This window comes from Mobula birostris, chromosome 9 (assembly GCF_030028105.1).
Source record: "Mobula birostris isolate sMobBir1 chromosome 9, sMobBir1.hap1, whole genome shotgun sequence".
Lineage (NCBI taxonomy): Eukaryota > Metazoa > Chordata > Chondrichthyes > Myliobatiformes > Myliobatidae > Mobula > Mobula birostris.
The window spans coordinates 99,302,196-99,316,180 of NC_092378.1; the positions used below are offsets into that span (position 1 = coordinate 99,302,196).

The 13,985-nt window shown below is 42.5% G+C and overlaps 1 protein-coding gene across 1 annotated transcript in view; it reads right to left on the bottom strand.

Annotated features, from left to right (window-relative positions):
• The window catches only part of lmf1 (lipase maturation factor 1), a 523,997-nt gene extending 510,265 nt beyond the window's left edge, over positions 1-13,732 (bottom strand). The window contains exon 1 of the mRNA XM_072268434.1: positions 13,634-13,732. Within this exon, the coding sequence (XP_072124535.1) occupies positions 13,634-13,645 (12 nt within the window). The 5' untranslated portion in view covers positions 13,646-13,732. The remainder of the gene's footprint in view (positions 1-13,633) is intronic.
• Between the last annotated feature and the right edge of the window lie 253 nt (positions 13,733-13,985).

The following is a 13,985-nucleotide window of genomic DNA, read 5'->3' on the forward strand; positions in this document are numbered from 1 at the left end:
GGGACAAATATCCTAGTGGGAAAGTTTGCTTATGCTGCACAGGGGTTTAGGGGTGAGGTTTAGAGGATGGGAAATAGAGTGCAGAACAGACAATGGAGCAGTTGTTGAGATAAATGTTGTTAAGACCTCAGACTAAGTCAGTAATCAAAAAGTTGAACATGGTGGAACTGACGTTGTGAGTGGTATATACTTCAATGCAAGAAGTATTGTAGGAAGTGTTGACGCATGGCTAAGTGGTTAAGGCGTCGGTCTAGTGATCTGAAGGTCGCTAGTTCGAACCTCAGCTGAGGAAGCATGTTGTGTCCTTGAGCAAGGCACTTAACCATATATTGCTCTGCGATGACACCGGTGCCAAGCTGTATCGGCCCTACTGTTCTTCCCTTGGACAACATCGATGGCATGGAGAGGGGAGACTTGCAGCATGGGCAATTGCCGGTCTTCCATACAACCTTGCCCAGGCCTGCACCCTGGAAACCTTGCAAGGCACAAATCCATGGTCTCACGAGACTAGTGGATGCCATATATTGTAGGAAAGACAGATGAGCTCATGGCATGGATTACACATGGAATTATGATTTGTATCCATTAGTGGGCCTTGGTTGCAGAATGTGCAGGACTGGCAGCTCAGTATTCCAGGATCACATTGTTTTAGGCATGATAGAGCGGGAGGGATTAAAGCAGTGGTCCCCAACCTCTGGGCCATGGACTGATACCGATCCACGAAGCATGCAGATGCAGTGGTAGGTAGAGTGCACCCAGCACGTCTTTAAGAAAAAAGCTGAAATAAACAAGCTAATTAATTAGGTGCTGCCCGGCACGTAAATGTCGGCCCAAATCAGAGGCGACTGCCAATTTCATTTGCTCTACGCGATGTTCACTCCTCTTTCCAGGGCACTGGAGCCTTTAGCTGTTCAATTGCTTGGTCAATTTAAATGCCAGCCCAGACAGGCTGAAAAGACAGGGCTGTCAGGATCGAGGTGGCACGTTGAATCTACACAATCTTCTAATAAATTATAGGCACTGCCGTGCTTTCTTTGTAATGACAGTTACGTGCTGGTCCCAGGACAGATCCTCTGACACTTTTCAGAGAGAGAAACGTCGATCCTTAATGCCAAAGAATTTAAAGTTATTGACCCTCTCCACCTCAGTTCCTCTAACTGGCTTCTGAGCAGCACCTAATTAATTAGCTTGTTTATTATGGCTATTTTCTTAAAGATGTGCTGGGTGCACTCCGGCTATCGCTGCACCCCTGCATGCTTCGCGGCCCAGTATCGGTCTGCGGCCCGGAGGTTGGGGACCACTGGATTAAAGGAAAGGTGGCATTACTTGTCTAGAAAAATGTCACGGTATTGCTCAGTGAGGACAGACTAGAGAACTTGTCTAGTGAGGCATTATGGATAAAACAAAGGAATAAGAAAGGTATGACCATGTTAATGAAACTATACTATAGACCACCCAAAATCCCACGGGATTTAGAGGAACAAATTTGTAGAGAGATCACAGACTGTTACAAGAAACATGAGGTTGTGAAAGTAGGTGATTTTAACTTTTCACTTATTGACTGGGATTCCCATACTGTAAAAGGACTAGAGGAATTAAAGTTTGTCGAATATGTTTAGCCAAGTTTCCTTAATTAGTGCATAGAAATCCTAACAAGACAGTATGCAATACTTGATCTCCTGTTAGGGAATGAAACAAGGCAGGTGACAGAAGTTTCTGTAGGGAAACTCTTTGCATCTAGTGATCATAATCCCATTAATTTCAAGGTAATTATGGAAAAGGATAGGTCTAGTCCTCAAACTGAAATTCTAATTTGGAGAAAGGCCAGTTTTGGTGGTATCAGAAAGGATCTGGGAAGTGTGGATTGGGAGAAACTGCTTTTTGGCAAAGGTGTTCTTGGTAAAAGGAGGGCCTTCATAAGTGAAATTCTGAGAGTACAAAGCTTCTATGTGCCTGTCAGAATAAAAGACAAGGATAACAAGTTTAAATCTTTTACATCTCTTCTTTCAGTTCGTCCTGATGAAGGGTCTAGGCCTGAAACATCGACCGTACCTCTTCCTATAGATGCTGCCTGGCCTGCTGCGTTCACCAGCAATTTTTATGTGTGTTGCTTGAAATTCCAGCATCTGCAGATTTCCTCGTGTTTGAAGTTTAGGGAATCTTGGTTCTTGAAAGATATTGAGGCCGCAGTTAACGAAAAAAAAGGAGGTGCATAGCAGGTATAGGCAGGAACAAATGAAGTACTGAAGAGTGTAAGAAATACAAGAAAGAAATCAGAGGGCTAAAGGAAAGGATACGGTTGTTTTGCCAGATGTAGTGAAGCAAACTCCTAAGGGCGTTTACAGATCTGTTAAGAACAAAAGGATTGCAAGGTGCAAAATGAATCCTCAAGTAGATCAGAGTGGTACTGTATGCGTGGAGCCAAAAGAGATGGAGGAGATCTTAAATGGATGTTTGCATCTGTATTTATTTGGGAGATGGACACAGAGTCTACAGAAGTGAGGCAAAGCACCAGCAACATCATGGATCCCATACAGATTATAGAGGAGGAGATGTTCGAAGTCTTCAAATTGTGTGGCGCGTGGCCAAGTGGTTAGGGTGTTGGACTAGCAATCTGAAGGTCGTGGGTTCGAGCCTCGGCCAAGGCAGCGTGTGTGTCCTTGATCAAGGCACTTAACCACACAATGCTCCAGTCCACCCAATGAGAATAGGTACCAGCAAAAATGCTGGGGGTTAACCTCACGATAGACTGGCATCCTATCTGGGGGGTCGGGGGGAGAGAGGAGTCTTGTACTCTCAGTCGCTTCACGCCACGAGAATCGGCGTAAGCATCGGCCTGATGCGCCACAAGGCTCGTGACAGGCTTTAATCTTTAATTTCAGGCAAATTAGGGTGGACAAACCCCAACGGCATGACAAGGTGTTCCCTCAGATCCTGTGGGAGGCAAGCGCAGAAATTGTGGGGCCCCCGGTAAAGATATTAGGGACAGGTGAGGTATCAGGGGATTGGAAGATCATTAATGTTATTCCACTGTTTAAGAAAGGCTCCAAGAATAAATTCGGAAATTATAGGCTGGTGAGCCTGACATCAGTAGTAGGAAAGTTATTGGAAGGTATTCTAAGAGACTGGATATATGAGTATTTGGATAGAGAGGGATTGATTGGGGATATCCATCATGGGTTTATAACCAATATTATGGAGATTTTCAGGGATGTTACCAGGAAAGATGATGAAGACAATGAATGTTGTCTACACTGGCATTTCACAAGGTCCCACTTGGGAGGTTAGACAAGAAGGTTCAGTCACTTGGCGTTCAAAATGAGGTAGTAAATTGGATTAGACATTAGCCAGAAAGTGGTGGTAGATGGCTGCCTTTCTGTCTGAAGGCCCATGCTAGTGGAGTGCCACACAGATTAGTGCTAGGTCGTTTGTTGTTTGTCATCTATATCAACGATCTGGATGATAATGTGGTTAACTGGATCAGCAAAAGTGCAGATGATACCAAGATAGGCCGTGTAAAGGACAGTGAAGAAGACTACCAAAGCTTGCAGTGGGATATGGACCAGATGGAAAAATGGCCAATATAATTCAATGCAGACAAGTGTAAGGTATTGCACTTTGGGTGGACAAACCAAGTAGGTCTTACACGGTTGAGTGGTAGGGCACTGAGAAGTGCAGTAGAACAAAGGGATCTGGGAATACAGGTCCATAATTTGTTGAAAATAGCATCACAGGTAGATAGTTTCATAAAGAAAGCTTCTGGCACATTGGCATTCATAGATCAAAGTACTGAGTGCAGGAGTTGGTATGTAATATTGAAGTGGTATGAGACATTGTTGAAGCCTAATTTGAAGTATTGTGTGCAGTATTGGTCACTTACCTACAGGAAAGATATAAATAAGATATAGAGAGTACTGAGAAAATTTACAAGGATGTTGCCAGAACTAAAGGACCTGAGTTGTAAGAAAAGACTGAATAGGTTAGAACTTCATTCCCTAGAACATAGGAGATCGAAGAGAAATTTAATAGAGGTATACAAAATTATGAGGGATTTCAATACAGTAAATGCAAGCAGGCTTTATCCACTGACGTTGAATGAGACTACAATGGGAGGTGAAACTTGGAATATTTTAGGGGAACACGGGGGGAAATTTCATCACCCAGAGGGTGCTGAGAGTGCAGAATGAGATGCCAGTGTAAGTGGTGGATGTGATTTCGATTTCAAGAGAAATTTGGACAGGTACATGGATGGAAGGAGTATGGAGGGCCATGGTCCAGGTGCAGGTTGATGGAACTAGGAAGTTTAAATTGTTTGGCACAGACTAGATGGGCCGAAGCCTGTCTGTGTGTAGTTTTCTATTACTCTATGACTTTAAAGCATTCAATAACATCTCCCAACTGAAGAACAACTTACATTTATAGGGGAAACTGAAATAGCCGTAACAAAGGAAACAGCAGAGACACAATTGAATTGCAGTCAGGAATGAAAGTGAGCGTGAACAAAATTGCAAAGTCCAAACAGAAACTAGTCTGGTTGAACGCATTGTGTTACTTTTGTAGAAGGGTTCACATACACTAGACCAATGCAGATCTGATAATGATGAGTGTGACACAGAACGGTATAGTCTTGAGATTTACAGTGTGAAAACTATCAACAGACAAGCAACATGGTTACACCAAAAGTGAATGGCAAATTAATTAAAATGGAATTGGACACTGGCTCAGCTGTTTCAGTCATTCCATAAACTGAGTTAGAACAACATTTCAAAGATACAGAAATGTAGCCTACAGATATCTAACTAACTGGACAAAAGTTAAAATAAGAAAGGTACTGGATGATGTGAAAGCAATGTTCGAGGATGACATTCAAAAACTCAAACATATTTAGGGTAAAATAGTGTTAAGTGAAAATGCCACAGCCAAGTTTTGCAAAGCATGTCTGTTTCTTATACCATCTGTGATAAAGTAACTAGCGAGCTAGATCTCATGGAGGCTGAAAGAATTCTTTCCAAGGTTGAGTGGAGCCCATGGACAATGCCAGTGGTCCCTCAGAAGCCAAGAACAATGGGTCTGTCAGGATTTGTGGTCATTTTAAGGGCATCATCAACCCAGTACTGAAAGTAGATCAATGACCACTGCCCAGGATAGAGGATATCTTTGCTGAGGCCTACCTACAGATGAAAATGGAAAAAGAGTCTAAAGTGTTTTTCACCATAAACATGCATAATAATAGTCTTATTTTTGGAGTAACACCTGCAGTTAAGCAGAAGGCTATGGACTAGGTGCTGCCCAGGCATTCATTGTTACCTGGATGACATCATTGTTAGCAGTAAGGATAACAAGCAACAACTCCAAAATCTCAAAACCGTGTTAAAAAGATTATAGGCTTAGAACATGACACAACAAGTATGAATTCTTTAAACCAAGCATCAGTTACTGTAGCCAAGAAATGTGTTACAGAGCAACACTCACAACACGCTGGAGGAACTCAGCAGGTCGGGCAGCATCCGTGGAAACAATCAGTCAACGTTTTGGGCCAGAACCCTTCCGCCAGCATATTGCGAGGGTTGCTTTGACTCCAGCATCTGCAGAGTATTTTGTGTAAATGTGTTACAGAGATGGTCTTTTTTAAGATTTGTCAGTTTACTGTACCAGGTTCCTGTCAAACCTGGGTACTGTGATCCAGCTGTTGAGCTCATTACTACAGATCAGGAAGAAATGGCAATGGAAAGCAGTGTGAGGGGGCTTTCCAAAAGGTAAATGAAATGGTAACCTCAGTCACTGTACTGAAACATTCTGATCCACGTTGTCCAGTGAAGCTTGCCATGCACTATTCAGGATGCCAGCACTTCCAGAAGAAAGGTGCTCAGAACTGTGAGAACCACTTCCTGTAGTCGCAGAGTCAACTTCTACAACCACCACAGAGGAGGCCCCAGAACCTGAGATTTGCCAAACGGAGTGACCAGACCCCACCCCCCAGGTCAAGAAAAACATTATGCCACAAGACATGAAATCCTCCACAGCAATTAAATCTTCAGGCCTGAATGGGACAATTTTTAATTTATAATCATCTGCATATCTATATAGTAGTTGTATTATGCAGTATACTTTTTAGATTATGAGGACACAGTCCTTGTTTATTGTCATTTAGAAATGCATGCATTAAAAAATGATACAATGTTCCTTCAGAAAGATATCACAGAAACACAGGACAAACCAAGACTAAAACTGACAAAACCACATACTTATAACATATAGTTACAACAGTGCAAAGCAATACCGTAATTTGATAAAGAGCAGACCATGGGCGCGGTAAAAAAAAGTCTCAAGACCTGATAGCCCCATCATCTCACGCAGATGGTAGAAGGGAGAAACTCTCCCTGCCATGAATTCCGAGCACTGCAAACTTGCCGATGCATTGGAAGCACCCAACCGCAGCCGACTCTGAGTCCGTCCGAAAACTTCAAGCCTCCAACCAGCCCTCTGACACCGAGCACCACCTCTGCTGAACGCTTCAACCCCGCCCCGGCCACCGAGCAACAAGCAAAGCCGAGGACTCGAGGCCTCCCCCTCTGGAGATTCTGGATCACACAGTAGCAGCAGCAGCAAAACAGGCACTTCAGAAGTTTCAAAGATGTCCCTCCGTGCTCTCATGTCTGTCTCTATCAAATCAGGATATGCACGGCACCCTACTTGACAGATAACAGACATCATTCACCAGAGTGGCCACTGCAAGCTGCGTCACGCCGCCACCTTCTCTTCCTTATTCTGTGTATATAGTTGAGGAACATTCTTTAAGTTGAAGTTTAAAGCTAAGCAGGAAGGATGTTGTGTATTTAATATTACAGTAATATTTGAATAATGTTGTATATTGTTTGATTAAGCACTTTGTGCTTGTTTAAATAATTCATTACATGCTATATGTAATAGTACATGAATGGCATATGTCATCATGCTTCCACGTAATACATGTGCAACTCACTAAATGTAAAACTAAGGATGTACACAAGATACCCCCGTTCTATGTTTCCTTCAATTAGTTTTTTATGTTTTGGAGTTACAAAACATAACACCAGGTACTATCTGTGGAAAGAATAACAGTTAACTTTTCAAGTCTGAGACCCTTCATCAGAACTTCAAAGTTCAAAGTAAAATTTATTATCAGAGTACATACACGTCACCACATAGAGCCCTGAGATTCTTTTTCTTGCAAACATAACTTAATAAATTTATAGGATAGTAACTGTAAACAGGATCAATGAACAACAAACTGTGCAAATGTAAATATAATTAAGTAACCAGTATGAAATAACATGAAATAACAAGATAAAGAGTCCTTAAAGTGAGACCACTGGTTGTGGGAACACCAGAAGTAGAACGAGTGCAGTTATCCCCTTTCATTTAAGAGCCTGATGGTTGACGGGTAGAAACTGCTCTTGAACTTGGTGGTGCGAGTTCTGAACACCTGTACCTTCTACCAGATGGCAGCAGCAAGGAATGAATATGGCCTGGGTGGTGAGGATCTTTGATGATGGATGCTGACTTTTCTACGACAATGTTTCATGTAGAAGTGCTCAACAGTTGGGAGGATTTTACCCATGATGTACTGGACCAAATCCACTTTTGTAAGATTTTCCACTCAGATGCATTGGTGTTCCCATACCAGGCCGTAACGCAGCCAGTCAGCACACTTTCCACAATACATCTATAGAAGTTTGTAAACGTTTTTGATGACGTGCCAACTCTCCGCAGACTTCTGAGGAAGTAGAGGCACTGTTGTGCCTTCTTTGCAATTATATTCATAGGTCTAGGACAGGTCCTCTGAGATAGTCCTCTGATCCTCTGATGAGTACTGGCTCATGGACTCTAGTCTCCCTTCCCTGAAGTCTACAATCAGTTCCTTGGTCTTATTAACATTGAGTGAGAGGTTGTTGTTATTACACCACTCAGCCAGATTTTCAATCTCCCTCCTAAATGCTGATTCATCACCACCTTTGATACAGCACACAACAGTAGTGTCATCAGCATACTTGTACATGCTGTTGGAGCTGTTCTTAGCCACATAGTCATAGGTGTAAAGCAGAGGGCTAAGCACACAGCCCTATAGTGCTCCTGTGCTGGTGGAGATTGTGGAGGAGATGTTTATGCCGATCCAAACTGATTGGGGTCTATAAGTGAGGAAATCCTGGATTCAGTTGTACAAGAGGGTATTGAGACCCAGGACTTGGAGTTTACTGATTAGTTTTAAGGGTACAATGGTATTAAATGCTGAGCTGTATTCGATAAAGAGCATCCTAATGTATGCATTTTTGCTGTCTAGAAATTTCAAGGTTCTGTGAAGAGCCAATGAGATCGCAGCTGCTGTAGACCTGTTGCTACAGATTGGAGCAGTTCCAAATTGCCATTCAAACAGGAGCTGATATGCTTCTACCACCAGCCTCTGAAAACACTTCATCACTGTGGATGTAAATGACACTGGGCGATAAGTCATTGAGGCAGGTTATCAGGCTCTTCTTGGGCACCAGTATGATTGAAGCCTGCTTGAAGCAGGTGGGTACCACACACTGCCAGAGCAAGAGGTTGAAGATATCCATGAACACATAAGCCAATTGATCAACACAGATCTTCAGTACTTGAGCCAGATGCTTTCCTTCAAATCACTCTCCTGAAAGCAGCCCACATGTCATCTTCAGATACTGAGACTAAAGGATTATCAGAAGACATGGAAGTGCGCGATGGTTCCTCCCTGTTCTGGTGGTCAAAGCGAGCAAAGAAGGCATTGAACTCATCTAGATGCGATGCTCTGCTGTCCTCTAGGTTGCAAGATTTAACTTTATAACACTGCCACAGCTCCCCAACAACCCTCATTGATACCAGTCTAATCTGGAATCTCCACTTCACTCACGAGATGGCTTTCTGGAGATCATACCTGCACCTCTTGAAGTATTCTTGATCTCCAGACTTGAATGTCTCGAATCTGACTCTCAGCAAATTCTGGATTTCATGATTCATCCAGGGCTTCTGATTGGGTAAACCCTGAACAATTTCATGGGGCACACTCATCCACAGCTGTTTTAATAAAGTCTGTTACGACCCTGGTATTGTTATTCAGATCATCAGATGAGTTCTTGAACATGGCCCAGTCCATTGACTCAAGGCAATCCTGTATCCGTTCCTCTGCCTCCCGCAACTACCTCTTGGTTGTCTTGATCTCTGGACCCTTGCTTTTAGGCTTTTGTCTGTATGCAGGTAGTAGGAGTACAGCCAAACAGTCCAATTTGCCAAAATATGGTCTTGGAAAGGAACGATAGGCATTCCTTATCGTAGTGTGGCAGTGGTCTAGTGTGTTGGGACCTCTGGTACAACAGTTTTCTTGTTGTTGATAATTGGACAGGGTTTTCTTCAAACAGGCCTGGTTAAAATCACCAACTATAATTTGAAATGTGTCAGGATGGGCTGTTTCTTACCTGCAGACACCATCATGCAGTTTTGCAAGTTCATCAGAGTTCTCAAATATTAAGCTACCTAGAATCAACATTGAATATGCATTTGTGTTCAGCTGAAAGCATCTTAAAATATAATGCAAAAATATTCCATTTCTGTGTTTGAACATCAAAAAAAATAAAGAACTGGCATTTATATAATACCTTGCCATATAATATTGATCAGAATGCTACATAGTAAATGAAATGGTGTTGGAAGATTCCCTTATGGAAAGATTTTATTCCAGTGGGGCCTCAGGGATCTGTTCTGGGACCCCTACTCTGCGTGTTTTTTTATAAATGACCTGGATGAGGAAGTGGAGGGATAGGTTAGTAAATTTGCAGATGACACAAAGATTGGGGTGTTGTGGATAATGTGGAGGGCTGTCAGAGGTTACAGCGGGACATTGATAGGATGCAAAACTAGGCTGAGAAGTGGCAGATGGAGTTCAACCCAGATAAGTGTGAGGTGGTTCATTTTGGTAGGTCAAATATGATGGCAGAATATAGCATTAATGGCAAGACTCTTGGCAGTGTGGAGGATCTGAGGGATCTTGGGGTCCAAGTCCATAGGACACTCAAAGCTGCTACACAGGTTGACTCTGTGGTTAAGAAGACATACAGTGCATTGACCTTCTTCAATCGTGGGATTGAGTTTAACAGGCGAGAGGTAATGTTATAGCTATACAGCACCATGGTCAGACCTTACTTGGAGTACTATGCTCATTTCTGGTTGCCTCACTACAGGATGGACGTGGAAACCATAGAAAGGGTGCAGAGGAGATTTACAAAGATGTTGCCTGGATTGCTTGTGAGAAAAAGTTGAGTGAACTTGGCCTTTTCTCCTTGGAGCGACGGAGGATGAGAGGTGACCTGATAGAGGTGCACAAGATAATGAAAGGTATTGATCGTGTGGATAGTCAGAGACTTTTTCCCAGGGCTGAAATGGCTAGCACGAGAGGGCATAGTTTTAAGGTGCTCGGAAGTAGGTACAGAGGAGATGTCAAGGGTACTCAGCAGGTCAGGCAGCATCCATGGAAACGTGTGAGTCAACGTTTCAGGCCGGAACCCTTCAGCAGGACTGAAGAGGGAAGGGGCAGAGGCCCTATAAAGAAGGTGGGAGGAGGGTGGGAAGGAGAAGGCTGGTAGGTTCCAGGTGAAAAATCAGTAAGGGGAAAAATGAAGGGGTGGGGGAGGGGAAGCAGGGAGGTGATAGGCAGGAAAGGTGAAGTTGGAGAATTCTATATTCGTACCAAGGGACTGGAGACTACCTAGACGGTATATGAGGTGTTACTCCTTCAACCTGAGTTTGGCCTCATCATGGCAGTAGAGGAGGCCATGTATGGACATATCCAAATGGGAGTGGGAAGCAGAGTTGAAGTGGATGGCAACTGGGAGATCCTGTTTGTTCCTAGGTAGTCTCCAGTCCCTTGGTATGAACATAGAATTCTCCAACTTCCAGTAATTCCCTCCCCCTCCTTTCCCCTATCTCTATTTCACTCTGCCCCCTCCCCCAGCTGCCTACCTCATGGTTCCACCTCCTACTACCCATTGTGTTTCCCCCTATTCTTTCTTCACCTTTCCTGTCTATCACCTCCCTGCTTCCCCTCCCCCACCCCTTCATCTTTCCCCTTACTGGTTTTTCACCTGGAACCTACCAGCCTTCTCCTTCCCACCCTCCCCTCACTTTCTTTATAGGGCCTCTGCCCCTTCCCTCTTCAGTCCTGATGAAGGGTTCCGGCCCGAAACGTTGACTCATCATTTCCACGGATGCTGCCCAACTGCTGAGCTCTTCCAGCGTGTTGTGAGTGTTGCTGTGACCCCAGCATCTGCAGATTATTTTGCGTTTAAGATGTCAGGGGTAGGTTTTTTACGCAGAGAGTGGTGAGTGCGTGGAATGGGCTGCTGGCAGCGGTGGTAGAGGCGGAAATGATAGGGTCTTTTAAGAGACTCCTGGATAGGTACATGAAGCTTAGAAAAATAGAGGGCTATGGGTAAGCCTAGGTAGTTCAAAGATAAGGATATCTTCGGCACAGCTTTATGGGCCAAAGGGCCTGTATTGTGCTGTAGGTTTTCTATATTTCTATTCCTATTAAACACATGCCAGCATTTGTTTTCAATACAGTTCACCTTCTTAAAAATGGTCTATAACCTACAGGGGATTTTAGTCATAAATCCAGTTAACTGCTCAGCTTTTCATATAGAATGCTGGGCTAACCTATATGACTGTTCATTTACCTAAAGTAGAATCTTGCTGTGTTCAATCCTCTTCAGGCATAATTGATTTCAAATTGTTATTGGAGTGACAGCAAGTTATTGATGAGAAAGCATGCCGGCATCTTGCCATATACCTTTACTGATTACTGTGCCAAAAACATTGGGCAATGACATGACTTTGAAACACAACAATCAATTTATTCCTAAGTATATGAGAAAGTGAACATCCATCTAAAATTACCATTATCATCATTGCCAAAATGGCGGGAGGAGAGAGAGCAGCGCGCCACGCATGCACAGCCCTCCGGTGAAAGATGATATCGTATACGTTAAATAGGGGCCGTGGACAATTCTGATTTGATGGAGATAGACGTGAAAGCACAGAGGAACATCTGGAGAAATTTTTGAAACGCCAGTTCGCTGCTGTTGTTACTGCACGGTCGGGAATCTTCCGGAGGGAAGGCCTCAAAATCCCCAGCTTTGCCTGCTGTTTGCGACCGAGATTGAGGTCGAATCGTTTGGACAGAGATGGTGCTCAGTATTCGGTGTCGGTGAGCTGATCGGAGGCTCAAAGTTTTCAGATGACTCAGATTCGGACTGTGGTCAGGCATGGCAGGGAGAGTTTTTCTTTCTTCTCTCGTCTGCATGAGATGTGGGACATTTGAGAGACTTTGAACTTTTTACTGTGCTCATGGACTTCTTCATCAAGTTATGGTATTGTTGCACTTTGTAACTATATGTTATAATTATGTGGTTTTGTTAGGTTTTTTTCGGTCTTGGTCAGTCCTGTGTTTTGTGATATCACACTGGAGGAAATATTGTATCATTTCTTAATGCATGCATTACTAAATGACAATAAAAGAGGACTGCGTGTCTTCATAATCTAATAACCCAATCTAAAAGTAGAAGAACAATTCCCCTGTTTTCACAAACAAATCAATCTTCATTTATTTTATCCCGGAAAACTATATCGTTCCAGGTGAGCCAATTCCAGTTAAAAGTACCAGGTCAAAAATCAACCACTCCCATGTATACAACTCCCCAAAATATTGCTGAATGCTTAATCATTCTTCATTAATTGATCAGCCAATCTACTTCATGTCTGATGTCAATCTTTGGCTGGTAGCAACTTTAAAATAGCACATATTCTTGATCTGTTTCTCTAAAAGACACACCAGGTGGATCATCACAACTTGTAAAGAAAAACATGTCTCTTACAAGCAATTATATTGTTTACTCCACAGTCAATAAATTATACAATACTCCACATTCAGCAAATCTGCTCTACCCTGCTATTTCTACTTTAATGAAATCTCTTCCCATTCCACCTCATCTAATATTAACAGCATTATTTACTAGATACTTCCACGTGTGGCGAACAAACTTCCAGTTAAATTATGCTATTTGCCTCAAATTCTCCAGATTCTAAAAAGTTAATTTTTCTAATCACTCCTTATTTCTTTACTTTATAGTAACTTTAAATGAAGGGGCTGCTTGCTACTTAGGGTAATATATACAGATTTTATATTCTCATTAAAGGTGGCAGATTATACAAGGATGTGAGATGATCCATGATTAACCAGACAGATTAATAAAAATTATTAGCTGACAATCTTATTTGAAAGCAATAATCGCAGTGAATACTTTAAGATCCTTTTAATATTTAGTCGCTAGGCATCAGTAAAATCTGTTCACATTGTTTAACACTGTTTGTCAGATGCAGCACCTTGTTTTTCCTTCATTGTAGTTTAATTAATGATCCTGTTGCAGAAGTAGTACTTTAGGATCCCTCATCTTAACCCAACCACAGTTTTCACTGCACATTTCTGAATTAGATAGTCATAGTCATTAGATCCTAAAGTACTTGATGTCTGAGAACCAAATATGATAGCGAAGTTCAATACTTTTGAAATAGGGAAAAAAATTCCACTCACCGCTCCTAGCATAATGCGGAAAATGAGCCAACGGAAAGCCCAGATGACTATTTTGGATGGTGGTGTATGATGTGGAATGGAACGGAGGGTCAGCACAGGGCACAGGAATATTCCAAGGAACCCGGTTTCTAGTAACTGAGACTCCCAGCCTGTAAAGAAATGGAAAAATATAGTTAAATACACAACGTTATTGAACTCTATTTTGATTGCTTATCTATAAAATTCTTTCTTTTAAGTTTCCCTCTGGGTCCCAAAAAATTCAGGGGAACAGGTATTTTATCAACAATATATTGCAAGTTGATTCTAAAATTGTATTGTCTCTATCATGAATTATATGGGACTATATTGTTGT